Consider the following 27,021-nt stretch of genomic DNA (forward strand, 5'->3'; position numbering starts at 1 on the left):
ATTCGAAAAGGCGAGGTCGATGGTGTTTCCATGTGGGTTTGTGGGGATGTCTGAGGTGTTCAGCAGGCCGAGGCCATTTTCCGATGCCCAGGAGGCAATCTCGTGGCCGCGGTTCGTAGTTGGGCCTGTCTGCCATGTATGATGTCTAGCGTTGAAGTCGCCTGCCACGAGGCAGCGATCAGGGATCGGCCATTGCAGCAAAGTATCCAGCGCATCCCTTTCGTCGTTCTGGCGATAAAAGTTGACTACTATTGTATCGTTGACTGTAAGCCACAGGATATCGCGGCTTTGGTATGGTCGATTCTGATCTGCCGAGAGCTTAGAGTCTCGGCGGACGTACGTCATGACTCTAGGTCGAGTGGAGTTGCTGTTCCAGGCTTCGACTGGAGAGTAGGTGTCGTATGCAGGATGGGTCTTCGTGAGGCAGCGGGAGTTTGCCGTTGTCGTCCATGGTTCTTGGAGGAGCACGATGTCGTATCGTTCAGAGTCTGCCAATGCAAGGGCACAGTCGTGGACCGGGGGAATCTTGCCGACGTTGGCTTGAAAGACCCTGAGGGTCTTTTTCTCGCATCTTCGTGCTCGCGGGCGCCTACTCGTGCCCATGATCGTGGGGACGCGTGATCAGGACGATGCGGCGCTTCCTTGGGGACCCGGGTCTTGGGTGCTCGGGTTCCTCCTCTGCCTCGGGGGTAGTGGCCACCATGATGCAAGACGGCGCTCTTGACGCGGCCGGACTGGGAGCTCGAGGGCTCGATCTTTCTAGCGACCCGGTGCTATCCTGCTGTGGGCCGTTTTGCTGTAGGTCAGGTGCGTGCCGCTGCGCTTCTACGTTGCGCTGACGATATGTTTCAGCGCCCACAACTCGGATATGGTCCCTCTGTTCTTTGGTCAGTCGGCGGAAAACGCCATGTACCTTCTTCGGGCGTGCTGGGCAATCGGCGAAGTTGGCGCTGTGCGGGCCGAGGCAGTTGGCGCATTGCTCGGGGGCGGTACAGTCCCCGGAGTCGTGGCCGGCGGCCTTGCCGCAGCGTTTGCACAGGGGGAGTCGATGGCAGGTACGTGACTGGTGGTAGTCCAAGCATACATTGCACTGCTTTGGCCGGTCGGTTTTCTTGATCAGCCTTGCTGGTCGGCTGCTGAAGAGGCGCCAGTATTTCTTGACTGGCTCCAGGAAGGACACAAGTAAGGTCTTCGTTAAGGGGTTGTCAGGTTGATGCCGCGCGGGCCGTATGTTGACGGGTTTCTGCCCTGTCTGGATTTCTATTTCTTCGTCCACGGCTGCGTCGCTATCCGCTTCATTGCCATAGAGGTCGGTCAGCTTGCGAGGGTAATCTGAGACTAGGTAGGTAAACCACTCTTGCCTGGTCTCTACGGCGGCGGCCCCTAAGTCGGGTGCCCATTCGGTCTGTCTCTGCACGAGGAGGTCGCGAGTGGTTATGTCGGCGGTAAGGACGGCCCATCCGGACCTGACTTGGAGTACGCGCGGGATCTTGCGTGGATCCACTCCGAGTTTCCGGGATATATGAGCCCGGATTGCGTAGTCGTTGTGGGCCCTGGCCGGAGCTTCGGCATCCAGCCGGATGAAGACACGGAGGTCCACTCGGAGTGGGGCGCCTGCAGTCGGTTGTCCCTGGCGATGAGGGGGCTGTTGTTGTTGACGTTGTTGTTGATGGTGTCGGGGTTGGTGGGCAAGGGCGTTGTTTGCAGCCGGGGGCGAGGCCGCGATGGCGCTGTAGGTAGTAGGCGCGGGAGCAGATTTGGCATCAGTGAGCGCCTGATTCCAGGAGTCTAGGAAGCTGTCGGCAAACTTTTGAGCGAATTCCCGTTCAGGCCCAGTGGTGAACTGTTTCGCTGCTTCTTCGAATTTAGCGCAGAAGGCCTGAAACACCTTCAACTTGGCATTGTATTCCTCCGCACGGTCGCGTGCGAGCTTAGTGGCTGCTTCAATAAGGGAGACTGGTTGCTGTTCAGTAGTCGGGGCAGGGTCAGAGGAGGGGGCGGGATGGGCGAGCTGGGCCCCTTCCGTGGCCGCAGCAGTAGAGATCGCATTGAGAGGCGAAGACGGCGTTTGAGCCGTCCTCCCGAAGGCGGGGGGGACCCCGACAGGTCCATTCACGACAGCGGGGCTGTTTTGTAAGAGGGCAGTGCGGGCTCCTCGATTGAGATTGGCAGGAGTATGGATTCCCAGGTCAAAAGGGTCCGGGACAATAGGCGGGCAGGAGGTGGCGGATGCCATCGCCGCCGCCGTGGGCTGCGCGAAGCGCAGGATTGTGGTTGTGTCCTACGCGGTTGTAGTTATCTAAGCGACCATGCCGGGCCAGCGGGGTCTGGCGTACAGCTTGATGCCTCGCGGATCAGTATTGATGCGCTGTGCACCGCTTCGCCAAATATTCAGAGCGATAACCCATTGCCACTAAAATTCGTAAGGGACTGTGTCGCAGGGTAGGCATGATCTTCACGGCCTCAGGAAACAACTGTATTAGTAATCTAGCTAGTTATAGACGAAATGTAGATGTAGATAGATGTAGGTCTACATCTATCTATCTACCAGGGGCCCATGTGGGTCATCTATCTATCTATCTTACCGTCGGATATGTAGGCGAAATGTAGATAGACGCCAAGATGAAGACGGAAAGTAGAGGGACTTTTTTTTGGTGCGCAATTTCCTTCCAAAGCAAGGTACCGGTACCCTCACCTTACTACCTACCAACACCCCCTGTCAGATCATTTCTCTTCCACCTTTTCCTCAAGCTCATCGCAAATTTTGGTCAACCTCTTGATACAGCTCCCCCTTTTCAAATATCAAGTGGCATGCCATAGAGTCGACTCACAGTATAGAGCATCTGCCATAATGCCAACTCCAAGCGACTTGTTCAGTCAATCGGTAACTGATGCAAATAATTGCTCAGAGTTATCCAGTCAGCCAGATCTACCAAAACTAGATTCATCGTCGCCCCCCAGCACCTCAATTGCCGTCAAAGACTGGAGTACAGTTTCTCAAACCGTCCGTGGCCATTGGACTCTCTCAACTCGAACTGGACAAGCCACTGGATGGTTTTGGGCTCATGGTTACAATGTTCAAGCCAAAACTGCCACCACCGAACGGGGCCCATCCAGTTGGCTTTGCTGCCATTGCACCCAACAGAAAGTCCACAAACCAAAAGCCTATGTCGCGTCGAATACCCGGAACATTGAAAATCACCTCAGCAAAGCACACAGTGTCTTCCATCCAGATCCATCAAAAGCAAAGCGCTACGTATTGGAGAGGCCTTTAAATCAAGGCAACCTCCATGAGTTTACCTCCAGGAAGCGGAAAAGGGATGACCTTCACGACGAGCTGGTTGCTCGATTTGACAAAGCAACATTCCAGCGCCTGCTTGTTCGGTGGATTACGGACGCAAACCTGTCTTTTCGCCTCTCAGAGCACGTGGGGCTCCATGAACTTTTTGACTATCTCAATCCGTTGGTCCGTGAGACTTCGGCAAACCTTACTCACAAAACAATTCGGGCCAAGGTTATTCATGAGTTCAACACTTATAAAGCCCACGTTACTGATACTTTGCTACGGAGCCCTAGCAAGGTCCACATTGCATTCGATGGCTGGACCTCTCGGAACAGGCATTCTTTCTTTTCCATCAATGCTTTCTTTCTCGACGACGAAACTTTCCAGCCTCGAAAAATCCTGCTAGGCCTCCCAAACGTCGCCATGGCCCACACCGGGGAAAATATCTGCGCAGCGGTCACGGCGGTACTGGAAGAATTCGAGCTTGTACAACACAATAAACTTGGATATTTTGTTCTTGACAATGCTTCAAACAACGATAAGGCTGTGGAGGAATTAGGGCGCAAGTTCGAGTGGCATGAGCCTGCAGCCAAGAGGATTCGCTGCTTTGGACATGTCCTTCACCTTGTCGCTACGGCTATGCTTTTCGTCCACGATACCCAAGCCCTCGAAGACCTTGACCCGGATGACTTTGACGAGTGGACAAAGAGAGGGCCGGTTGGAAAATTACACAACCTTGTCGTCTGGATCAATCGATCGAACAAGGCAACAGTCATCCTGCGCAGACTACAAGACGATGACCCTGACAAGAACTACCCCGGCACGCTTGATGTCGTTCTTGACAACTGCACACGCTGGCTATCGCAATATTATATGATTGAACGCGCAATTAAGCTCCGTCGCTACCTTGAAGAACTTGTGGATATCACCATCCAAACGAACAGGAAGTTGGCCCGATCTCGATCCAAAGTCGAAAAATCGCGAAGCTCGCTTCCTTCATGTCTTGAGGAGGACAATCTCCTTACTGATGCTGATTGGGAAGCTCTGAATTGGTTCAGTAACATTCTCGCCATGTTCAATTCTTGCCTTTTGAGGCTTGAAGGTGACTGTCAAGTTCGGCTTCGAAAAGGAGGTGCGGAAGCACAGTACGGTATGGTTTGGCAGGTCGCCATTGCATACGAGTTCCTCTTATCAACATTAGAGAGGGCCAAGACAGAGTCAGCGGATCGGCCAGAGTCCAGCTATCTTTCTGCCTGTATCAACTCTGCGTGGGCCAAACTTAATAAATATTACACCAAGCTCGATGAAACACCGATTTATTACGCAGCTACTGTCCTTCATCCTGGAATACAATGGGCGTTCTTGACAAGGGCGTACAGCGGAAGGGAGGGTTGGATTGACAAGGCTCGATATCTCATCCAAACGCTTTGGGAGGAAGAGTATAGGGATCTTCCCGCCCAGTGGGAGATCGCTGACAGCAATCTTCCTGTAGCCGTGAGGGCACGGGAGTACAATCCCTTTGACTCATTCCAAGACGAGCTTATGCCGTATCCGAACTCCGAAGAAGAATCGGTCGCCGATGAGTTCGAAAGGTGGCAATCTACAAAGCAGGACACATTTTCAAAGCACGATAATCCGCTCGAATACTGGTCTGCCAAGCGGTTTGAGTATCCTCGTGTAGCGAAAATGGCGATTGACGTCTTATCAGTCCCTGCAATGGCTGCCGAATGTGAGAGAGCATTTTCCTCCGCTGGTAGTATGGTCTCTCCTCAGCGGACTCGTTTGGACGCGAGCACAATTGCAGTTACCCAAACGGTTAGGTCATGGCTGAAGGCAGGACTTCTAGAAGGATATGACGGGCTGCTGAAGGAGACGAGTGGCGAAGTGGCCGGGGTAGTTACTTAGTGGCTAGTGCATATCGTATTTAGAGTGGTAGATAGAAGCATCTATCTATATCTACATGTAGCCTACCTCTACCTATCTACATTCCGTTTTATGACTAAGCATCTACATCTATCTACCTTGGGTGTCGGTAGATAGATGTAGATAGATTCCCCACCCTGGCTTCTTGCGTCTGGATCGGGCGGCGGCACGGTCATCATCTGGGATACGATGACCGGGATGCTACAGTGTACCCTTGACAAACATTGGAGTGCGACCGTCGCACTGGCATTCTCACCAACTAGCCAGGTCCTCGCCACTGCAGCAGGTCTCGACAGAGTCGCTAGACTCTGGAACCCCTCAACAGGAAAAGTTTTCAGCTTCCTTGAGGGTCACTCCGCGGGAGTTAACGCCTTGGCATTCTCACCTAACGGCCACATTCTCGCTTCTGCATCGTCAGATGGTACTGTGAAGCTGTGGGATACATCGCTGAAATCGTCTTCCCACGCCTTTGAAGGACACTCAGATGCGATCATGACAGCAACATTTTCCCCGGACTGCCGAACGCTTGTCTCTGCATCCTGGGATGGCACTACCATGCTTTGGGACACGGCAACTGGGGACCTCGTGGAAGTCCTCGAAGGTCATTCAGATGAGGTGACGGCGGCAGTTTTCTCGCCAGATGGCCAGCTGATTGCTACCGCATCTTCCTACCGAACAATCAAGCTCTGGAATGCGTCGCAAGGAGCATTAAGATGCACTCTTGAAGGTCATACTAAAGGAGTGTACGCCATCACATTTTCACCCGACTGCAGATTTCTTGCTTCTGCATCAGATGAAGAGCTTATCTATATCTGGGATGTAAGAGCGGGAGAATTGTGCGGCACACTGGAGGGCCATTCAAGTTGGATTGACGCAGTAACGTTTTCGCAAGAGGGTTGTTTCCTCGCCTCTGCATCAAATGACAAGACGTCCAAAGTCTGGAACGTAACGAAAGGCACTTTGCACTGCACTCTTGAGGGGTTGCCTGATCACGTCAGGGCGCTAGCACTCTCATCCGACAATCGCACCCTAGCTTTCGCGTCAGAAGATAGCTTAATCCAGCTCTGGGACCTCGCAGGAAGGTATCAAGTACACGTCATCCATTGTGGAGACGTACACTACCGCCTCAGTTTCTCCCCAGACGATTCACATCTCATAACAGACCGAGGCTTGTTACACCGGGATACAACTTCTTCGAGTGCGGACCTTCGTTCAGCGGATATAGCCTGTCAGTTATTTGTTAGGAAGAATTGGGTCTCCTGGAAGGGTATCGACGTCCTTTGGATTCCACCCGCCTATCGCGGGGAAATGGTGGCTCTCGAACACAACATCGTTGCACTTGGACACTCTTCTGGACGGTTTAGTTTCCTGGAACTCCAACCACTCGAAATTGTTGGAGATCACAAGTGTGAGGCGACCAAGTCGGTGGTAAGATGTGGAAGAAGGTGGAACATTTCACAGAGATCCTGCCTATCAACAATTCAGAAGTGATCTAAGTGTCGCAGGCCGGGCATGGTCACAACGAGCCTCAGGAACAACAGCCCTTAGTAATCAAGTTGGGTGATTTAAAGTAAAACCTGTGGGATGGAATACCCCACACAGAAGATAGAACCAATCAACTCACTACTGCTGCTCATTATGAATGACCCGACCTTCAATCCATTTTAAGCACATCCAGTGCGACACAAGAGTTCCATCGGGTGTCGTTATCGATCCCAAGCCGCAGGCTTACTCGATCCTCCCATAGATCACTGTGGATAGATGAATTTCGAAGCCAGACTGCAATGTTATGTAGTTTACGCATCGCGGGGATGGTTTGCCAGCCTCTGAATTTGTCATCCTTGAAATCGGAGGGCTTCCGTCAGAAGACACTCGTCACGACGAAAGGTCAACTCTCTGAATCCATTTCTTCAGGCAGCTGTTAGGGCCCCGCTAGCCCCACAGCTGCCTTTGCTGCCATTTTGTCCTGCAAAAGCTTTCTGCCCTAGCAGCGCGCTAACAGCGGGTGCCAAGAAAAAGTTTTCACAGGAGAGAGTTCGCCAATAAAAATGCGAAGTATCCCTGTCATTAGTATAGGGTAAGGCTTGCCCGCTACTGGCAAGAGGCGATTTGACCATCCAAATATCCCTTCTAGGCTGGCGATTAATTCAATTCAATCACACATCTGGTGGACAAAAGATCAACCAGTGAACCTTGTGAGCGTGCACACCCCATAGAACACACCGTGCCACCCCTGCTTCAAATTAATCGACACCCCAGATTGAATTGATCGCAGCCCTGATATTATTGGGGGGCTAGGGCATGTGAATGACGAAACTGGCGTTGCCTTTGGCCCAAGCTGGTAAGATTGGCAGGGATGTCTCACTCGAAACCTAGACATCAATCACAGATTTAGCTGCACCCCACACGATCTGTTAGTTCCAATAGCGGTCATAATGATGTCGACGACGTAACTTGGCTGAACTTGCTTGGGGAGCTTGGAGAAGTGGTATATGAGGAAGAGATAGCGTCAATTGATGGTCTAAGTAACAAGCTCTTGTCACGACTCAACAAGCACAATAATACACAGCGATCATCTTCTTTTTGATACCCAATCCATAAAAATAACTACACGATATTCACCATGAGTCTAAGCGCCAAAGTCAAAGATATTCTACACTCTGGCGAGTCCAAGGACAGATCCACAGCAGACAATACCCAGCACCCACCTGGATCATTCCCAACAGAAGAGATGGAGCCTAGCGAAACTTACGAGGGCTACTCCAAGGGATACGAACACAATAAGCTTCACAAGGCTGACGATCCTCGAGGATGGACTCACGGCGATAACAATGCACCTCGCGGCCATGCGCACAAGGATTCTGGTGTTGGACTCACCGAACATGACCCAACTTCCTACAAGCCTTCTCAAGAACCCATCTCCGAGAGACGCAACGATCCTCTCAACAGAACTACTGAGTCCACTGCCGCTGGTGGCTTGGGAGATACCACCAACCTCGCATCCAAGGAGGGCACGAGTGGCACCACTGCACCATCTACCTCAGAGCATCCTCACTGGGGAGACATTCCTAGCGGAGGCGCTCACAACTCTGTCGTCGGTCATGGCAGCCCCGAAGATGAAAACGCACGCCACCGAGCTGTTCATTCAGGCGCGGCCCAGCCAACTCGAACGTCAGGTAATCTTGAGAGTGGCACATTCCTTCACCGCCATGATCGCGATCAGTCATCCTCGAATAACAATCCTCATGATGCCCAGCGACTTGCTCAAGAGAACCCGAACCGAGAAACATCTGACTCCAACTTCAACAAGGGCGTAGCTGGCGCTGGTGCTGCCGGAACTGCTGCCCTTGGAGCCCACGAGCTCAACACGAGACGCCATGCCGATGAGACACCAACCAAGGCGGATCAAACCACCGAAAAAACTCATTCCGAGGAACATAAGGGCAGATCTTTCCCTTTGCTCGGCAAGGATCACAAGAACCATCACAAAGAGACCAAGGAAGACAAGCACGCCAAGGAACCCAAGAAGGAGCACGAGAGCAAACTGGGCGCTCTCTTCCACCGACGTGGCTCTAAGGATAAGACTGAGACAGAGGCAAAAGCTGAGCAAGAGGCTGACAAGAAAAGACATTCTCATTCTAAGGCTGCTCCTGCTCTAGCTGCCGCTGGAGCCGGCGGTGCTTATGCTGTTACCAGGGACCGACATGATGATAAGCAGCGTGATTCAACTACTGGTACTCACCAGGATCCTTCTGCTACTCGAGGCGCGACTCAGCACCCTGCTGCTGGACTCGGCTCTACCAGAGATTACAGCACTCAGGGCAGTCAGCCTACTACTGGTGCTATGCAACAGCCATACCAGCAAGACTCTCACAGAGGCACCGGACTTGCTACTGGTGCCGCTGCTGGTCTTGGAGCTGGAGCCCTTGCGTCTCATGAGTCGAGCAAGAGACACGATGAGGATCGCTACCTAAGCAACGACAGCTCTCAGCGAGCTCAGCCTAGAGCCACTGGTACTGGGTCCGCTCTGGGTGGCACTTCCGCCTCTGGGTTCGATAGCTCTAGACATGAGCCCTTCCCAGGATCTCACAACCAGTCTCATCACTCGACTCACCATTCTACACTTGCTGAGATCGCCAACGCTGGAAAGTACAACACTCTTGCATCTGGCACCCCCTCTGGTGTCAATTACGACGATGATGTTGACACCAGCCGTTCAACCCAGCAAGCTCATGTGGATACACCTCAGAAGAAGGATAACCACTACGGTACCGCTGCGGGGCTGGGTGCCGCTGGCGCTGGAGCTGGAACTGCTGCAGCTCTATCTCGCAACAGTGATGAGAAGCCTGTCGATAAGGAGGGTTTGACTCGTCAGACTGAACCGCGAACTGAGCGGCAACTCGATCGTGATACGGAGTCTCACAAGCCGATCACTGGAGCTGTTGCGCCTAGGTCGGGTGTTAGCAAGCCTGTTATTCACAAGTGTCAGAAGTGTGGTGAGGATAATGATATCAGCCAGTACTTTACATCTAATGCAACTGGAAAGATCTAATGAGTTTGGGGGTTTGGTTATGTGATCACGGCCTGTTTTGTATTGAGTATACGCTAGTATCCTGGAGTTTATGTAACATGATGGTTTCCATTTGCTTTTTTAGAACCTTGGGCGCCTCTGTGATGTAAAAAGTCTGTTCTTCATGGAGACATACCATACCGCCAGTTACTTCAACACTTATATACGAGACATAAAGTTCGTCAATATACTCTTCTACCATGCCAAATCTTCTGCATCCTTTCCACAAGCAAGACTAGAACAAAAGCCTATATCTGTCTCCGTCCCACGGGAACCATCAGAAGGAACATGCTGTGCTGGATTGATTTCCTTTCCCGCAGCCTTCTCCCACTGATGATGTCGATTCAAAATTCCTGTAACACGGTGCTGGAAGTAAAGAGGACCTTGTTCCATCTTAGGATTCATCTCTCCATTCACGAAAACACCTACAATCAGGTTCTTTTGAGCGTTATTGCAGAGCCATTTATCTTTGGCCAAGATTCTCTTGAACATCTCGTCGATCGTTTTGAAGCCTTCGTCGGTGGCGTTCTTGTGTCGATACACTTCGTATTCCATGGAGCAGTGACCAGGCGAGGTGGGAACACATCTCATCATGTAGAAGAAGTTGGGACGAGTATGTTAGTTTAAATGTAAGACCTAATGGGTGGGGGAACTTACGAGACGACCATACAAGTGGTAGGGAAGTAATAGTTGCTCACGATCTTCAGGCCATTCTTCTCCTGCTCAGGATTCGTGTTGGCAAAGTGCTCGATGTTACCGCCCTTGGTATCAACTTTATACGCCGACAGGTCTGCAACTGCGGCGGCATCCGGGTGGGCGGTCTTGCAATGGTAACATTCATTGTAGTTATCCGCCAAGGTCTTCCAGTTGCAATCACCGCTCATTCCCCAGGTATGATCGAAGTAGTAGTCATCGAAATTGAAACCTTCATGTCTGGCCATTTGGTCAATGTTTTTGAACTCGCTTGACCAGTCTTTAGGTGTCTTTGATGTATCTAGATTGACCCAGATAAAGCCTTTGGCATCAACATGAACATGGATTGGCAGAAGACCCTTTTTGCTCTTGTCGAAACCTTTCATGTCGTCATATCCAGGGGCTTTGGCGAGCTGCCCGTTCAGACCGTATGACCAACCGTGTTATTTGCACGAGAGGATGCTTGACTTTCCTTCATCATTGGTCATGATAGGGAAGGCTCTATGTCTGCATATATTGTAGAAACCATTAATCTGTCCCTGCTTGTTTTTGACAAGGAAGAACTGGAATCCGGCTTGCTCAAACTTCACCCATGAGCCTACTTCAGCAAATCTGAGCTTGTGACTGGTAAGAATCAATTTTTTCGCGAAAATAGCTCGTCTCTCTAGCTCGTAAACTTCCTTGGATCTATACCAAGAAGCAGGTAAAGCTCGTGCTGTAGTCGTGGTGTCTTGTAGAAATGCCGGCTCGGCTTTTTTAGATGACTGGGATAATGACAGGTACCTCGCTAGCAAGGATACAAGCGCTGCGAGGCCTGCAGCAGAGAACAAATAGGAGATGAAAGACGGCGAGATGTAAAGAGATATAGTTGTAAGCATTCGACAAGATCAATAATTGAAGCAATTGCAGTGATGAAGTGCTAAGAGGGTTCTTACGATCATGATTAGATGCTATTCTAAATGGCGTGCTTCATACAACATGCCACCCCAGAGTATGTTATCAGCTGACTGTCTGGTCGAAACTCTACACGCGGAGAATCCGACCCCGAGTCCGATGTGCATTGGTTGAGGTAGGCTGATTTAGCTAAGTCCCGGAAAAAGTCCGTGTCGGCCCGCATCCGGCCTGGCGAGGTGCTTATCATGATAAACACGGAAACCAACCCAATTGTGGACTACAACCAATTACTCCAAAGATATGCAAGATAGATATGTTATGTTATGTTATGTTATGTATATTTTTCGTCCGTGGGGCCTTAAGCCCCGAGAGTCCCCTACTGGGGCACAGGACTGAATGAATGAATTTATTCCGCCCGGGAGGATACGCCTCATAGGGCCCATAACGTTAAATCTCGTTACATTCTTTTCCGACTTCTTGTCCTGAGACCCTGAAACCTCACCAATCCCTACTCTTCATCACATTTCCCAGCCTCGCTTGTCCCTGCGACAGGCCTGCTTGAAGGCCAACTTCTCCAAGTGTTCAGCGTCCCATCTTCAGCGGCTGAAGCCTGGTCTGTCTACCAGAGGCTGTACTATGCTAGTTCTTATTATCTTGTTTGGTTTGTTAGTATGTTTTTCATGTCTATGTAGCATCCAAACGGCCTGTGCTTGTCGCAAACTTGATCGCTGCTCGCACCGCTCTCAAGTTCGGGCTCCACCTGTGCCCGTCCTCTACTGTCTTGCCTCCCGGGAAGAATGAAAGATTACCCATCATTTCCCGGTCGACAATTCGCATGTGTTCTCGTTGCTCGTCCCATCGTGGACATCGGAAGAGGAAATGGTCCACCGTTTCTTCTTCCTGGCCACAGTCGCATGTGTCCGTCTCTACTGCGCCTATCCTGTGCAGATACCTGTTGACTCGTGCCATTCCCGTTCGTAGTTGCACCAGGACGTCAGATTCGCGTCTCTTCAGGGCGTCATATAGTATGCGCGTGTGTTTGCCGGGCAGCGCCTTGTCGAGCCGTTTCGAATAGCCGCCTACGCTCTCTGGTAGCACCATGCGCCGTCTGCGCTGTGCCAGTAGTACTCTCAGTCGGGTCGATAGAGCCTGATGCGGCGGTTTCGTTGCTTTACATCCGCTATCTGTTGCCTTTCGTGCTTCGGTCTTTGCTTTTACTCCCAGTGTGAAAGACTCGTTTGTAGACGATACCCAGCGCATTTTAATGGTGTTGCCACCCTTTTCCAGTCGTCTCGCATGTCTGTAGATCTCCCGGATGGCGCCTTGCCCTGACTGCTGTCGGGGTTTCGCAATCGCTTGTAGCGCCGATCGATTTCGTGTCGCAACGATGATATCTCGATGTTGGAGCCCATCGGGCATGCACCTCAGGACCATTGCTATCGCTTTCAGCTCGGCCATGTATGCGTTTTGCTCGTCTCTCGGGCCAAGAGTGACCGAGTATTTTGCCAATACGTCGTCCACTCCTCCGCTACCGACGTTTCGCACGACGCCGCCCATGCCTACTATTCCGTTTCTCGCAGATGCGTTCGTTGCGATGAGCACTTGTCTCATGCTGCTGGTCTCGGTCACAGCGCCGCCTGTGTCTGCATCCACCGCTGCCTCCTTGTCAGAGTCGTACTCCACCACCATGTGCCTATGCCACGGCGGTAGCGCATATGGCTCGATCATTTCCATCCGCTCTGCTGTGCCATCGTGGGCGAGTGCTAGCTTCGTCAACGGCGACAGATACCTTCGTGTCTCCCTCACCCCGAGTGTCGCAAGCGGGTGCGTCTTCGGCAGCGTTTGCATGTTGACATAGAGCCGCGTACCCGCCTGCGCGTGGCGTTCACCGATGGGTAGAATGCCAGCTTCCGCTTCCGCCACCGCCATCGAAACCGTCTTGAAGGCTCCTGTGATGGCTTGCGCACCCATCTTCTGCGCTTCGTTCAGCCATCTGGTCTCCTTCCACCCGCGTCTGTGAGACGACACGTTCGAAGCGTAGTCCATCGTCGGGGCCACCGTTGCTACAAACAACTGTCTCGCCGTCCGGGGCGTCAACATCTTCAGCCTTCGTATACACATGGCCGCCCGAAGTCCCCGTGTAGCTGCTTCCTTTATGTGTTCCTCGTACCGCAACTCCGAGTCCATCACCAGTCCCAGTATCTTGCCACTGTTCTTGGGAGTAATCGCCTGGCCTTTGATCGTATACGGCCTTTCATCGGTGCGTTCGGGATGGCGCGTGAAGTGTATGATGACCGTCTTGTCCTCCTCAAATGTCGCCCCGCTTCGTCTCTCCCACTCCAGTGCTCTGTCGATGACGGCGTGAAGGTCTGCTCGGTTGGCTTCTGTTGTTGGACCCGTCACCCAGGCTGAGTAGTTATCGATAAAAGCGATTGATCCACCCTTTGCATCGATCCACTTCACCAATCCCTTGGGGATGCCTCTGGCTTCCAGTCTCTGCAGTAGTCGATCCTTGAACACCCCGTTATAGGCTCCCTTGACGTCGAAGCTTATCAGGATGAGCACCTTCCGGTTGCGCCACGCTTTGTAGATGTGCTCCTGAAGGAGCAGGAGAGCCTGCTCGGCCAATCGTTGCTTCCTTCCGCCGAAATGGTTGGTAGGTAGCAGCCCGAATGTCTCTACCGCGTACGAGATCCGGTCCGCCATGACCGCCTCTAGAATCTTGCCCAGAGTCGATAGAAGTGAGATCGGTCTCCATGACTTGGCTACCTTGTAGTTGTCCTTGCCCGGCTTCTTGAGCGGAATGATTTTCGCGCTCCTCCACTGGACCGGCAGCTCTCCGTCTCTCAGGGATGTCCGAAACAGATGCAACACCCAGTCTCCTACTACTGGCCAGAGCTGCTTCCACACCATCGCCGGCAGTCCATCTTCGCCTGGGGCTTTCCATGCCTTGGCCGCCATCACCTTCTCTTCCACCTCTTCTAGCGTCAACTCTGACATTGCTATTTCTCGCTGCGCCGGCCGGCGCTCTTCATCCTCGATCACAGCCGGCAGGGGCGGGAAGAAGACGCTGAGAAGCTCCTCTGCCTGTTCTGCCTTGTCGCTCGTCGTCGTTCCATCTCTTCTCTTTAGAGGAGGTATTTTATCACCTATTGCTTCGCCTCCAGGCGAGAGGTACTTGGCCGATTGCCAGATGTTGGCTCCGTCTTCGAGCAAGCTGTCCCAGTGTGCCTTTTTCTGCCTTCTGATCGCGTCGTGGTACTCCTTTGCCGCTTCTCTGGCCTTTTGCTCTAGGTCTGCTGTCTCTCGTCCTCGTCGCCGACATGCCCTTGCCTGGTTGCGCCAGTATGTGTACGTCCGCCGCAGTCGGGCCAGGTCCGTCGTCCACCACCTCTTGGCGTAAGGCGACGGCTTGGCTCGTGGGACCAGGTCGTTGATCGCGTCCAGCACCACCGACATCAGCCTGTCCGTCTGAGCCTGCACTGTGCCGCCACACGGCAACGCTTCCAGCTTCGTCCTAACCCTCTCCTTGATCTCCAACCAAGGTGCATTCTTCAATAGCAGTCTGTCGCTGGGTGTTCGTCCCGGCGGTGTCGTGTCAAACTCCGTTCGGATCGCCCGATGGTCCGATCCATGCTCTGTTGGATGTATCCCACAGCTCGTCATCTCGTCCGCCAACTCCGTCGACGCCAGCACCAGGTCAACCGTGCTCGCTCTACCTCCTGGGCCTTCCCACGTCTTCGTGCCTCGGGGCAGCAGGCTGTGAAGGCCATGTTCTCCCATCAGCTCTATAATCGGTCCAGCTTCGCCTTGCCTCCTTCCCGTCACCTCATCACCTCCCCATAGTGTGTCGTGACGATTGAAATCCCCTACCAAGATCACGTCAGTTCTTCTGCCGGACCCATCACGGAACTCTGCAATCGCCCTATGCAGCTGCCCCATCGCCGCTTCGAGTGCCTGCTCGTTCCTCCCCTCTACATATACCGATATAACCAGCACGTCTCGCTCAGGGAACCTGACGATCGCTCCCGTCAGGTCTGGTGATGGGATCGGGACCTGTTCTGCCTCCAGGTCCCTCCGTATCCACAGCATGCTGCGGATCGGCCATCGCGACACCCGCGACTGTTTAGTATCACTGGGCAAATGGTGTCACCACTTCGGACTCGACTGGAAGCCAGTACGGTAGGGATTACGCAAACATTGAGGTCGCGGGTGCGAAGTGGGCTAATTGAGGCCGCAGACGCGTTGATAGATATGTCAGGAGAGGCTGGCGGTGAAATAAAAGGTAGTATTTGGGTTGATTCAGATGGCGGCTTAGATTAGAATCGAATAAAATATTGCCCTTTAAGCTGCGTATCTATTGTTATATCATCTCTGCTAAAGCTGCTGGCTTGATATCATATCAGGAAATCTCTTATATCAGTTATGATATCTGGATAGGCAAGTCTGGATTTGGGGACATAGCTACGACCTCCTGTTGTTTATATTGCGCAGTAGTGCTGGATAAAAATATATTTTATGAAACTTGATTGTTCTATTATTGAGATGAGAGTTCTTCTCGGGTTTATATCTCTAGATGATTTCATCTAGGACTTTGAATTTTAAATCTAGGACTTTCAGACTAACAGTCTGAATCCTGAAGGGAAGGGGGATTCCCGGATTTTTTCAACACCTCCAGGAAGTCAAGGATGAGACACGGAATAGTTGGGTTTGCTACAAGTGTGTCCGGAAGAAAGCCCCCACGATTACTGTTCATCTTACATCAACGACTGTTAATACCACAACCCATCTTGGCAATACGGCGGAAAGACCACGCCACTCTATCCCTTGCTAGGCGTCGCATTCCGTGCGGCAGAACTGGAGGGTATTTCCAAGCAAAGAAGCTGCATTCTGCCCATTAGAAACCATGAGTTGCAAGATCGACCTCGGATGATGACTTCGACATGGTCTTCCCGAGAAAAACCTTCACCACTCCAATGGTTGGCTCGGCCGATGACTTTCTGCAGATGCTCGTCTCACCATCCCGTCTTTCCGCGCGGTGGACGGTAACCTCCGTCGACATTGTGACACTATTGTCATCTTGAGGCGATGGCATCTGTACTCTGCCATTGGAGCCTTCGCCACCTCCCCTGGCATATGCCGGATATGAAACACCACCTGTAGGCTTGCCGCCTGCTTTGTCGATCAATGTTTTCAGGCCGATACTGGTCTTAGTAAGAGTGATATTGTTCCGGCTCCATGACCCGGAGTTGAGATCCTTGTTTCCGGTCGTCATTTCGACGAGACGATTTAGGATGGTAAATTCCAGTTTCAGCTTTGTGCTATAGACGAAGCACTTGTATGCTGTCTGGTACTCATATTGGTTCGCATACTCAAGACCGAGGATGGTGACATCGAGGAAGATGATCAGGACGTTGACAAGGATAAGGTGCTTCATCAAACGGCGGCTCGACCCGGTGTTCCCCATGGCCCGTTCGAGCCTCATGAGCTTGACTGTTTCGACGATGTAGAAACCGGATAGGATGACCTCTTGAAGAAAAAAGGCGGTGACTTCGATCTTTTCCATGATAGTATAGGGCTTCTGCCACATCTCAGGGTTACTGGAGAAGGAACCATACACCATTGGAATGATGGCTCCATGGCAGACGATAGCGTTGGTGATGATCATCCACAGGATCATCTTGAGAAGCTTTCGGTCCTGCAGCACCAAATGGACCCGGGACCATAGCACCATTGACTGACCGGTGACCAAGCATATCCAGCCTATCACGATCAACGTGCAGGAAAAGTACCCCAGCGATGGGGACCCCAAGTACTTGGTGAGAAAGCCCGCGCAGTATAGGGGAATGCCCCAGGTAGCGACTACGAAGGACCAGAAGTACAGGCCAGCATGACGCTTGAACGTCCACCAGATGATGCAGTTGAGCTCGATGAAATTGTAGAGGGAGATAGCAAGAAAGACGAAGATGATGGTCACGGATGTTTGGGAGAAGCCGTCAACCCCGGAACCGAAGCCGCGAGTTTTCATCCAAATCGCCATCGGAGGTTGCAAGACGATGCTTCTTGCTTGGTAATGGAAAATATTAATTAAGGGTTGGCCAAGGGCTGCCAGCAGTTTGAAAATAGGGAAAAGAAAGAGTAAAGTTATCTTTCGACCCTGGGATGATATGTTAGGGTCGAACGTCACGAGCCATGCACTCGGCTGCGCTCCTTGTGGCTGTTTCATTTGCACGGTCTCTGGTCGTCGCTAGCTGGGGTCTTGTGCACAAAGTTTTGACCAAGGGTGACCGCTGAGGTAAGAGGCTTCGGTACTGTTAAACCTACCCAAGGGGCCAGATGGGGTGTCTCCTGGACCCAAGATCCTAACTAGCAGGCTTCCAGACCTTTTTCTCAAGCTTCAGTTGGAAGCCAAGAAGTGCTGATATATCTGAGGTCTAAGGAAGACTGTTTCAGAGAGCCTCTGACTGCTGTGTAGAAAGCTGAAGGTAGACGGGGGTGGCGACGGGTTCAGAAGCCCCTAGCGAGACAAGTCAGCCACGCGGCTTCACTCACCAGGGCAGGTAATCCCAAGAGGCAGACGGAGGGAAGCCACTTGGGAAGAACAGGACATTCATTTCGACTTGAGACGAATAAGAGGAACGACATATGAGAGCCTTGAGGCGCATGGATTAACACATCGAGCTCAAGACGGGCATCCCGGCGCCTTTATCCGGAGACGAGGATGAGCCTGGACTCCGGGCCCGCTTTCGGCACAGGGCTTGGGCTATTTGCGACTGCATCACCAGCAAGTTCATATGAGTGCCCACAGTGAGCTGAACCGTGGACTTTTTTGGGCTTTGCGCGCCTCGCCAGCGCCAGCTTGCTTCTTCTAGATCAAGCCTATGGCACTCTGAATCAGGGACAGGAGGTCTTCTACAAGGACGCGCCTGACTGACAGTCCCGAAAGACACACGAGATGTATCGCCCTCCCCATCGTGATCCGGTTATCCCTTCGCCATCTTGGCATCAAGCTCCCATTTTCCCCCTCTACTGTCACACTCCAACTCCCCCCGTATCCTTCCCGCCGGGCGCAGGACCATGCACCCAACGGCTGAAGTGAGTGCCGGACGCCACCGACAGCGCCCTAGTTAAGGAGAGTCCGCCAGTAACATCACTAATTGCTACTTAGTAGGTAGCGAGAGCAAGGGTGGAATGTTGATCATCATCATCCGTTGCTCCCCCCGCTTTTTATGGAGGGCATTAGATTCTCTTAGCGCCGGACTAGTTGGCTCAGGTGGCTGGTTTTGAACTCTATTTTGGTGACGAATTAAGAAAAAGGCTTTTGGCACTAAGTTGACAATTTCCTGGCAAAATCTTCACCACCCAAGCCCTACCTACCCCAATGCACCGACATGACATGAGGCGGTCCTTGGTGGCCGTAAGCACGCTAAGAACTGTCAGACATTACGTGTATTCGGTCCATTGATGCAGATTCGTGTATTCATGTTGTGTTGTGTCCAAATTCTGCCCCTTGGAGGCTTTACTGTTTACGTGCGCAATCGTAGATGACCACTGCTTGAACGTGACAACCCAGCACCTGTTCAACACAATTAAGGACATCAAGGCGCACGTGATCCGTTCAACAACAGCCTGTTTTAGAAAATTAAAGTTTAGCTTTTTAGCTGTACAATATGAGTGCGACCCATACTTATCGATGGTGCCCGCAATTACGTCGTAATTCGCTCAGACCACGTGACGACTTATCCCCCGCAAAAAGCGGCCCGTGAAATCGTGTGCGCGGCGCCTGATAAGTGCATTTGATAAGTTCCCCACAACTTATCAGGCACCAGACAGGGAAAAAAAACACCACGTAGAAAGGCCTCGATCGACCGAGATGGCCGCAGACGACTCGTACACGGCCGCAGACGAGCGTGCCCGTGCCGCCCGGAAGGCGGGCCTTCAGGTGAAGAAGGACGAACAGCCGGCGAACACGGCGCGGAGTTATGCTGCGAAGCAGCGGGAATGGAAGGCGCGTTCCCCCGGCCGCCGCCCTCTCTTTTCCCCTTTGCCCTTGCCTCTTTCTTTACGTAGAGTGCCATGGGCGGCTAACAGACGAGAACTTATAGGCCTGGTGCCGTGCGCCTCGGGCTGTGGCAGACGGCTCACTTTATAGCTGGCCCGACGGCGAGCTCGTAACGCCGGACAAGCTAGCAGCGTGGCTCAAAGGGGATATCCTCTTGCGACGCGTTGCCCCGCCGCAAAAGAAACCACGGGCACGGGGTAAGGGCAAGGGCAAAGGAAAGGCTGTACAGTTACGGCGGCAGCTCGAACAGGAGCAGCTCTAGGCCGCGGCCCTGGCAGAGGCCGAAAGCCTAGCCGAAGCCCTAGAGGTCCCCCTGGCCGAGGCCGCCGAGCTGCTCGCGGACGACCGCGAGGGCTACGTGCCACCCACGGCCCTTGCGCCGGCTGCAGCAGACCTTGCCGAAGGATCTCTGCTTACGAGGGGCACTATCGACGCCTATATCGCGGCCGTTATCGAGCTCTGGCGGCTCCAGGTAGCACACGGCACCGCAAACACGGAAAAACCCCGGGGCGCCGCCGTACGAGGCTTCCTTGAGCAACGCGGTCGGCAGCGGGGGAAGCACGACCGCGCCTCCTTTAAAGACCGCGGAGCCGACGGGATCCAGGCCGGCTATTCACCCGACGAATGGCTCCGGGTCCAGGATCTCCTTCTCAGCGGGGCCGCATACATGCCGCAAAACCTCCGTACGCGAGTGGACCTCCTATTCGGCCACTACTATCTCTTACGGGGGGAATACCGCCGTAAGATGGAGCTTGCAGACCTGTCTCTACTCGACTATCCGTCTTCAGAAGGCCCGACCCCCCTGTGGCTGCCTCGTTACCCTTTTGCGAGACGGTAAGCTAAACAAGACGGCAAAGAAAGAGTTCATGGGTGCCCTCCGGCATAAGGACCCCTTGTTCTGTACGCAAGGGGCCTTAGCACAGCTCTTCTTCTGGCGCTGGCACGTCGCCGGCGAGCCATCCCCGTCCTTCCGGCGCCGCCAGGACTGGTATCGGATCAAGGTTCTTGTCGGACGGGACCGCGAGCAGGAGCTCTCGTACCCGACGCAGCTACAAGAGACCTGGCGTATCTTCGGCGCCGCTGGCCTTATGGCGTCAAAGAAGACGCACCTACCGCGCCAGTTCATGCGTATTGTCGCGGCTTCTCGGCGTCACCGGGGGACTACTTCCTCGCGCGTGCGGCCCACGAGCCCCCGTACGTCTTACAAAAGCAGCTCTGGCCGTGGATCGAGGAGTTGGAGCCTCGCTTTGAGGCTCGCGCGCGCCGGCAATGCTGGGCAGAAGGCGGCCTCGACGACGACGACCTAGCCGCCGACGGCTTCCTTAAGCTTATGCGGCGCCTGCGCATAGTACTGTTACAGGACCTGGCTGTATTGCAGCCTCGCTACCCGTCGCTACCCTTCTTCGCCTACGCCCCTTTTAACGGGCCCGAATGGGATGAGTTCGCCGTCGCCGTTCGCTCCGACGCGGTAGGGGCTACGGAGCCGTTAAGCCTGCTCGTACAACGCGCGCTGCCAGAGCTAAGCGGCGTGTTAGAGAGCACGCGCGAGGCCGTCTTACAGAATAGCTAGCGGCTGGCTATCCAGCTAGAGGCCCGGCTAGAAGGAATTCAGGGCGGCCTCGATGCCCTCCTCCAGGGCAAGGTCCCTATCACCTTTACCGGCCGCTTTGGGGCCGGGCCAGCAGTGTCGCTGGCGCCGTCGATAGCTCCCACCTTGAACTTTAATACGGCTCCGGCTCCGGCTCTGGCTCCAGAGCCTCTAGCACCAGATATGCCTGTCGTTGCAGCCCTGGCCAAGGTCTTCACAGGGCGGGACGTCTGGAAGGAGTGGGAGGAAGGGATTGCGGGTCAGCCGGCTGTACGGGTGCTGGAAGAGACGTGGGGAGGCCGCTGGCGCCCGGGGAATGGGGTCAGGGTGCAGTTCTGTCGCCGGAAGGTGATCTGGGACGAGCTCTTGGCCCGTACGGCGTCCGGTAAGAATGAGGAAGAGGCCGTTACAGAGCTAGAGCTCTTACGCGCTGGTCGGAGCTTGAACCGGCTCGTCGACGAGCTCAAACAGCGCCGGCGGCGGGGCCAGGGCCAGATACGGGTACAGGTAGGGACCCCGTGCCCGATGGCGCAGGCCCAGGGCCGGGACCAAGGCCGATTCGGAGCCAGGGCCATCGGGTACGGGGGCACGGACTCGGCTAGGGAGGAGGCGGACCGCCCCTACTGTACCAATTACCACTGGTATTGACATCCAATACCAGTTTTTATGGCCCGTGCACCTCTCTTTTTCTATCCCTTGCTTCTGGGTTGCAATACAAAATACTCGGTCCGTGCACCCTGTTGACTTTACAAAATTACTAGGATGTAAATGTTGGTTATCCGTAACCGCAAATAGGAAGCATCTTTTAGGTTATAAAGGGTGTAGCGGTAAACTTTATTATAATAACTCTCATTTGAAAACCCAGTCCTTTTGACCCCTTTTCTGACTGTTTTCATTAGGTTTAAAAACCCATCCTGGTATCCATTCGTGCAATCAGTATGGCAATTTCTTGGCCGTTTTGTTATCCGAATAGCGGTGCTAGTGAAACACCAAATCCAGAAAACATGATGGCCGATGATGCAGTGCTCTCACGGCTGAGGCTGTCTGCCGACCCTCAAGCTCAGGTACTTATTTGCTGCCATGACTTATGTCGTTTTGCCCTTGCGCCTAGTCCGACTCAAGTCAGCGAGCATCTCCGAAGGAAGCATAATGTGACTGCGACCGAGCGCCGCCAGGTCATAAATGTTTTGGAAGCTCGCGTTCGTAAATTGAAAGATCCATCTGACGCCCCTATCAGAGAAGACGGCTCATCTTGCGATCCGAACCTGATACTTGTTCGTGGATTTACGTGCAAGTTCTGTATGAAACGCACGGGCAGCTCTCAAACAATTTCTCGACATATAGCCTCGAAGCATGACGGGGAAAAGCTTCGGTTAGGAGTTTCAAGAAAGGCCATGTACGAACCTGCGTTCCTGCAAGCGTGGACCAAAAACCCCCCAGGGGGACGTTACTGGATTGTCGAGCATGCTGGTTCCACAGTTAGACCAGTCGGTGGCAAGGAAGCCCACGATCATCTCAAGGATATCTTGGAGCGAGAGCGTGGCAGGCAAAGACTGTTAAAAGAAATCAACATGGCAGATGGGACTGGCATGGGTAGGAACACGCAGAGCACAAGATTCACAGATCTCAAGCCCTGGCTAGAGCGAACCGGCTGGGAGCAAACCTTTCAGGGAGTTGATCGGGAATTGCTCAAAAACTTAACCGCTGTTCCCTCTCTTGCAACTTTACGTCAAGGTCTGGTATTGAAATCGAACAGGAACCTGCCTGTTAATCCCCATTCCGACGAGCAAACAACAAGTTCTGCAGACGATGAAAGGAGAATAGCCGCTCTAATGTCTGCCGTGGACGCCGTGATGGATCGCTGCGAGCAGACTGCACGGACTACAAGCAGGAGCCTATTATGCTGGCTACGTAGTGTACGCCCCCATGCCTGCTACGTTAAGCCTTTTACCTTCGTAGGGAAGGCTGCTAGTAGGAAGAAGTATATTAGGCTCCTCAAAAGGTTTATTGCTATGATCTTTCGCGCCTACAACCTGTCCGCTGACGTTCGGCGGCGCCGAGCAGGCATACGATTGAAAAAAGCCCAGATTCGTCAAATATTGGCAATTTGGAACCATGAGATCTGGAAACAGCCCGATGCTTTGGCTGAGGCACTTTGGCAATCGACCAATTGCCCTGCTGCGGTGGACGCTGAAGATGACCTGGATGAAGAGAGTATCGATGAGGAAGGACACTCTGAAGACAACGCCTCAAGCGGGTATGAGAGTAGTGTCCCGACAGAGTCTGAGGACTCTGAAGACGATTTTATGAATGATGGAGAAAGAGAATATGAAGACGATGAAGCACTCGAGCGAGACCAGATTGAGAATCAAAATGGAGAGAGCTGTGCGATAGGAGGACAAAACCGGAAAACGCCGCCGTTGATCAAAAATGTGTTAGAACTACTATTTGGACTGATCATGGAGTTCAGTACTGAAGAAGTCGTAGATGGTGGTCCTGTTTCCACTCTATTGGTGTATTTCAGTGGGATCCTTGGATTCTCGGCCGATCTCAAAGGCTTCCTTCCGGCCAGGTCGTACACCTCCAACCTTGCGGCACTGATATATGTTCAGCGCCTTCTATTCCTCGAGTATGCCCTACGTGTACGAGGATATCCTAGTAACTAATGACTAAATCAACTCTAGTAGAGTTGATTTTATTGACCCACTTTAAACCTAGTAGGGTTGATTATTGCCAGGGTGTAGAGTTGATTTTATATTATTCCACATACAGGAAGGGTAGTGCTGATCAGAACAGGGGTTTACTATAGAACGCGACGCGTCCTGTCGCGTAAAGTGATATCAAGTATTACATACTACTGAATGGTGTCACTATTGATCGAAGCATAATCTTTGTTCAGATCATACTATCAGCAACCAAGTCATTATGGCGATCACTATTACGGCTTCTAATTTGCAATCTGAGCCATGCAGTGCAATTTATCCCTACGTTCTTCTCTCTATATACCGCCTTCTCGTGTGTCAGGTTTGTGGGTTCGCCTCTGTAGCCGATGAGGTTGCTACTCATTTGAAAACGTGACATCGCGATATGCAGCCAGAGCATCGACAGGATCTGGTAGAAAAGATAAACCAGATCCCAAACATCCTACGCAATCAGGACGAACTACGTGATTTACGGTACCCAACGGATATAATTAAACCCATTCCGTACCTTGCGCCACCAAAACCAGACGGTTTGAAATGTCGCGCGTGCGGCCATATTGCAGCGCTGACCTCAATTCAAGTATCAAGTCAAGTATTTCAAGTAAGTCAAGTAAGTCGATGACCCAGTTTATTTCAAGTAAGCAAGTTCATAATGCTTCAAACTTGATTTACTTGAAATACTAGATTTTATGGATTTTCCTATGCGACAGCCCTGTGAGTGTCGAGGCTGTTCAGAGTCCCAGGCATAGGGTAATTAGTTGAGTGTAGTACCCCAGTTGATTACACCAATGGAACCCAGGAACGCGGCAGGGGTGGCGCGACTACGTGTTTTGCGTTCGCTCGCGTAGTGGAAACACCTGGTTCAGAATTAACGTCGCTCCCTGATGAGAAGCATCTGTATTCCGCGATTCGCCGGTAACCCGCTATGGCAGCACAACAACAGTCCTTAGAATCGCTTCTAGGAATTAGTGGCCAGCGCAAATCGCTCAAGCAGCAGCTTGACGCTGCGTCCATCAAGACTGAAGCTGGAAGAACGACCCTCGCCGACCTCCCAACTGTCCAGATCGGCTGCAAGAAATATATACCAGAAGAATACATTGCCAATAAGAATCGCAAAGGTCGAAGGAGCTGGATCCAAGCCCATGGCTTCTTTCTCACAGAAGTCAGTCCTGATTTACGGACGTTGCAGACCTACTGGGTATGCTCGAAATGTGATGAACGAGGCAAGAGCTCATTATTCGTCGCCACAAATACAACATCGCCAATTGGGCACCTCCGAAGGTAAATGATATCTATACGAGCCTGATCTTTATTACTTTTCCATTGTCTTACGGGATGTAGGTCTCCTATGATCACCGAGGCGGATGACAATGCGGATGAAGATTCGTATTCGTCTCGCGCTGACATTCACCCTTCTTCGAAGCGGCGTTGCTTGGAGTCTCCTACTGCAAGATCGAATGTCAATAAAGCGAAGGAGTTGACGGTCGGCTGGATCGTTACTGCCAATCTTCCATTCACGGCGCCATCGAATCCGTACTTGCGCCGAATGCTCGATTTACACGATGCATTATTAGCAAAAGAGGTACCGTGGAGTCGGCAGTCAGTGCGTGATACTATGCGGAAATTATTCGAGGTAAAGAAGGGAGTAATATCAAGTCAATTGCAGAAGGCGGTCACAAGGATTAGCTTTAGCTTTGACCTATGGACTTCTCCAAACCGGTATGCTTTCCTTGGCCTCCACGCCCACTATCTCGACGCCTCCTATCAAGTCCAATCGCGACTCCTTGCTCTGCGCCGTGTATAGGGATCTCATTCCAGAGACAACCAAGCAGCGACAATATATGATATCTTGGGCGAGTATGGGATACGAGATAGGACTGGCGCGGGTGTCTGCGATAACGCCTTGTCCAATGATACATGCTTGGCGAGCCTCTATCGTCAACTTTATCCTGCAATGGCGGAAGAAGATATTAGAAATCATCGAACAAGATGCTTTGGGCACATTCTTAACCTTGCAGCTCGAGCCTTTCTCTGGGGAGAAGATCCTGACTCGTTTGAGCGAGAAGCCTTCACCGAGGCGGCTTTCCAAGTTGAAGAGCGTGAGCTTCGGCTCTGGCGGAAACGGGGAGCGGTGGGCAAGCTGCATAACATCGTCTGGTTCGTCAGGGCTTCCCCGCAACGGAGAGAGCTGATGAAATCTCTGGCTTGTGACCAGAACGATGAAGACGGCTATCAACTCTTTGAAGAGGAGCGAGCTGCCATCGACCTCGAGCTGATGCAAAATAATGAAACCAGATGGAATTCAACCTTTCTGATGATCCAGCGTGCCATTCGAAAGCGAGAGCACATTGACCATTTCATTGCATATCCCGAAACGAAGACGTCAGAGCCCCGTCAACGGGTGCCTGTCCAAGATCAGCTTTCACCACAGGACTGGCTTCTGTTGGCGGAGATACAGAGTCTACTCAAACCGCTTCACGAGATCACCATGAGGTGCTAGGGTTGGGCTAAAGAAGGACGCCACGGCGCCTTGTGGGAAGTAATGATTGGAATGGAGTACTTGCTCAATTTCTTCGAGGAACAAAACCTGATATTCTCGTCACTTGATAGTTGCATCAGTGAGCTGAGAAATTTCAGGGTCTCGGCAACCAAAAGTACGACTCCCTAATTCGTCTTCGTTCTCTTCAAGCTTCTTTGACTAACGGTTTCTCAGGATCTAGCACTCAACGAATTGAGCAGGGCCGCGGACGAGAGAAGCACTTGCCACAGCACGCTCGAGAGGAATATACTGATGTAGTTTTGCAAGATGAGAATCTTGATGATGGTCACCGACGATGCGTTCAGATCTCTATTAAGAGCTGTTGGTCAAAGCTCGATGAGTATTACAGCCTACTAGGCCAATCGCCACTTTATCCGGCTGCCGTTATTCTTCACCCACGCTGGAACGTGTCTTGGCTTGAGGCGAACTGGACCAGCGACGAGCAACTAGTGTGGCTACGAGACGCTAAAAACAGTGTCCGGGAATTCTTTGAACAGCACTATCCACGTGAGGAGTAGCCCGAGACATCGAGGACGGTGACAGGAAAAACGATGCGGCAAGACGAGCCCAGTCAATTTGACTAGTGGATGCAGAGCTGCGATCGGTGCATGATGGAGGAAGAAGACGAGCTTGGCGTTTACATGAGGCAAGGGCCCAGTGCGGCGAGAGAACTTGAACCCCGTCCTGTGGTGGAAGGATCATCAAGAAGAATACCCACGTCTGAGCAAGTTTGCCCTCGACATCCTGGCAATTCCTGCCATGTCTGT

At 52.4% G+C, this 27,021-nt stretch overlaps 5 protein-coding genes across 5 annotated transcripts; 3 read left to right on the forward strand and 2 right to left on the reverse strand.

Annotated features, from left to right (window-relative positions):
- Window positions 1-5,347: 5,347 nt before the first annotated feature.
- Window positions 5,348-6,697, forward strand: BKA55DRAFT_714178 (WD40-repeat-containing domain protein; the record flags this gene model as incomplete). Its single annotated transcript, XM_046200860.1, has 1 exon — window positions 5,348-6,697. A coding segment is annotated over one exon (1,350 nt), but the record flags the coding sequence as incomplete, so codon positions are not given.
- A 1,016-nt stretch (window positions 6,698-7,713) lies between these two features.
- On the forward strand, window positions 7,714-9,758 carry BKA55DRAFT_680237 (uncharacterized protein; the record flags this gene model as incomplete). Its single annotated transcript, XM_046198210.1, has 1 exon — window positions 7,714-9,758. Exon 1 carries the CDS (start codon window positions 7,830-7,832, stop codon window positions 9,756-9,758), a length of 1,929 nt encoding a protein of 642 aa, XP_046043366.1. The 5' UTR covers window positions 7,714-7,829.
- On the reverse strand, window positions 9,712-11,610 carry BKA55DRAFT_667508 (uncharacterized protein; the record flags this gene model as incomplete). Its single annotated transcript, XM_046197842.1, has 4 exons — window positions 9,712-10,362; window positions 10,434-10,835; window positions 10,923-11,184; window positions 11,445-11,610. The coding sequence occupies 4 exons, from the start codon at window positions 11,608-11,610 to the stop codon at window positions 9,972-9,974; spliced, it is 1,221 nt and encodes a 406-aa protein (XP_046043367.1). The 3' UTR covers window positions 9,712-9,971.
- A 4,310-nt stretch (window positions 11,611-15,920) lies between these two features.
- BKA55DRAFT_582075 (uncharacterized protein) lies at window positions 15,921-18,023 on the reverse strand. The gene has a single exon (XM_046194089.1). It carries the CDS (start codon window positions 17,587-17,589, stop codon window positions 16,261-16,263), a length of 1,329 nt encoding a protein of 442 aa, XP_046043368.1. The 5' UTR covers window positions 17,590-18,023; the 3' UTR covers window positions 15,921-16,260.
- A 3,538-nt stretch (window positions 18,024-21,561) lies between these two features.
- BKA55DRAFT_582081 (uncharacterized protein) lies at window positions 21,562-23,786 on the forward strand. The gene has a single exon (XM_046194090.1). The coding sequence runs from the start codon at window positions 21,952-21,954 to the stop codon at window positions 23,677-23,679; it is 1,728 nt and encodes a 575-aa protein (XP_046043369.1). The 5' UTR covers window positions 21,562-21,951; the 3' UTR covers window positions 23,680-23,786.
- Window positions 23,787-27,021: the final 3,235 nt, after the last annotated feature.

Source organism: Fusarium redolens (assembly GCF_020744475.1).
Source record: "Fusarium redolens strain MPI-CAGE-AT-0023 chromosome Unknown BKA55scaffold_21, whole genome shotgun sequence".
Classification (NCBI taxonomy): Eukaryota; Fungi; Ascomycota; class Sordariomycetes; order Hypocreales; family Nectriaceae; genus Fusarium; species Fusarium redolens.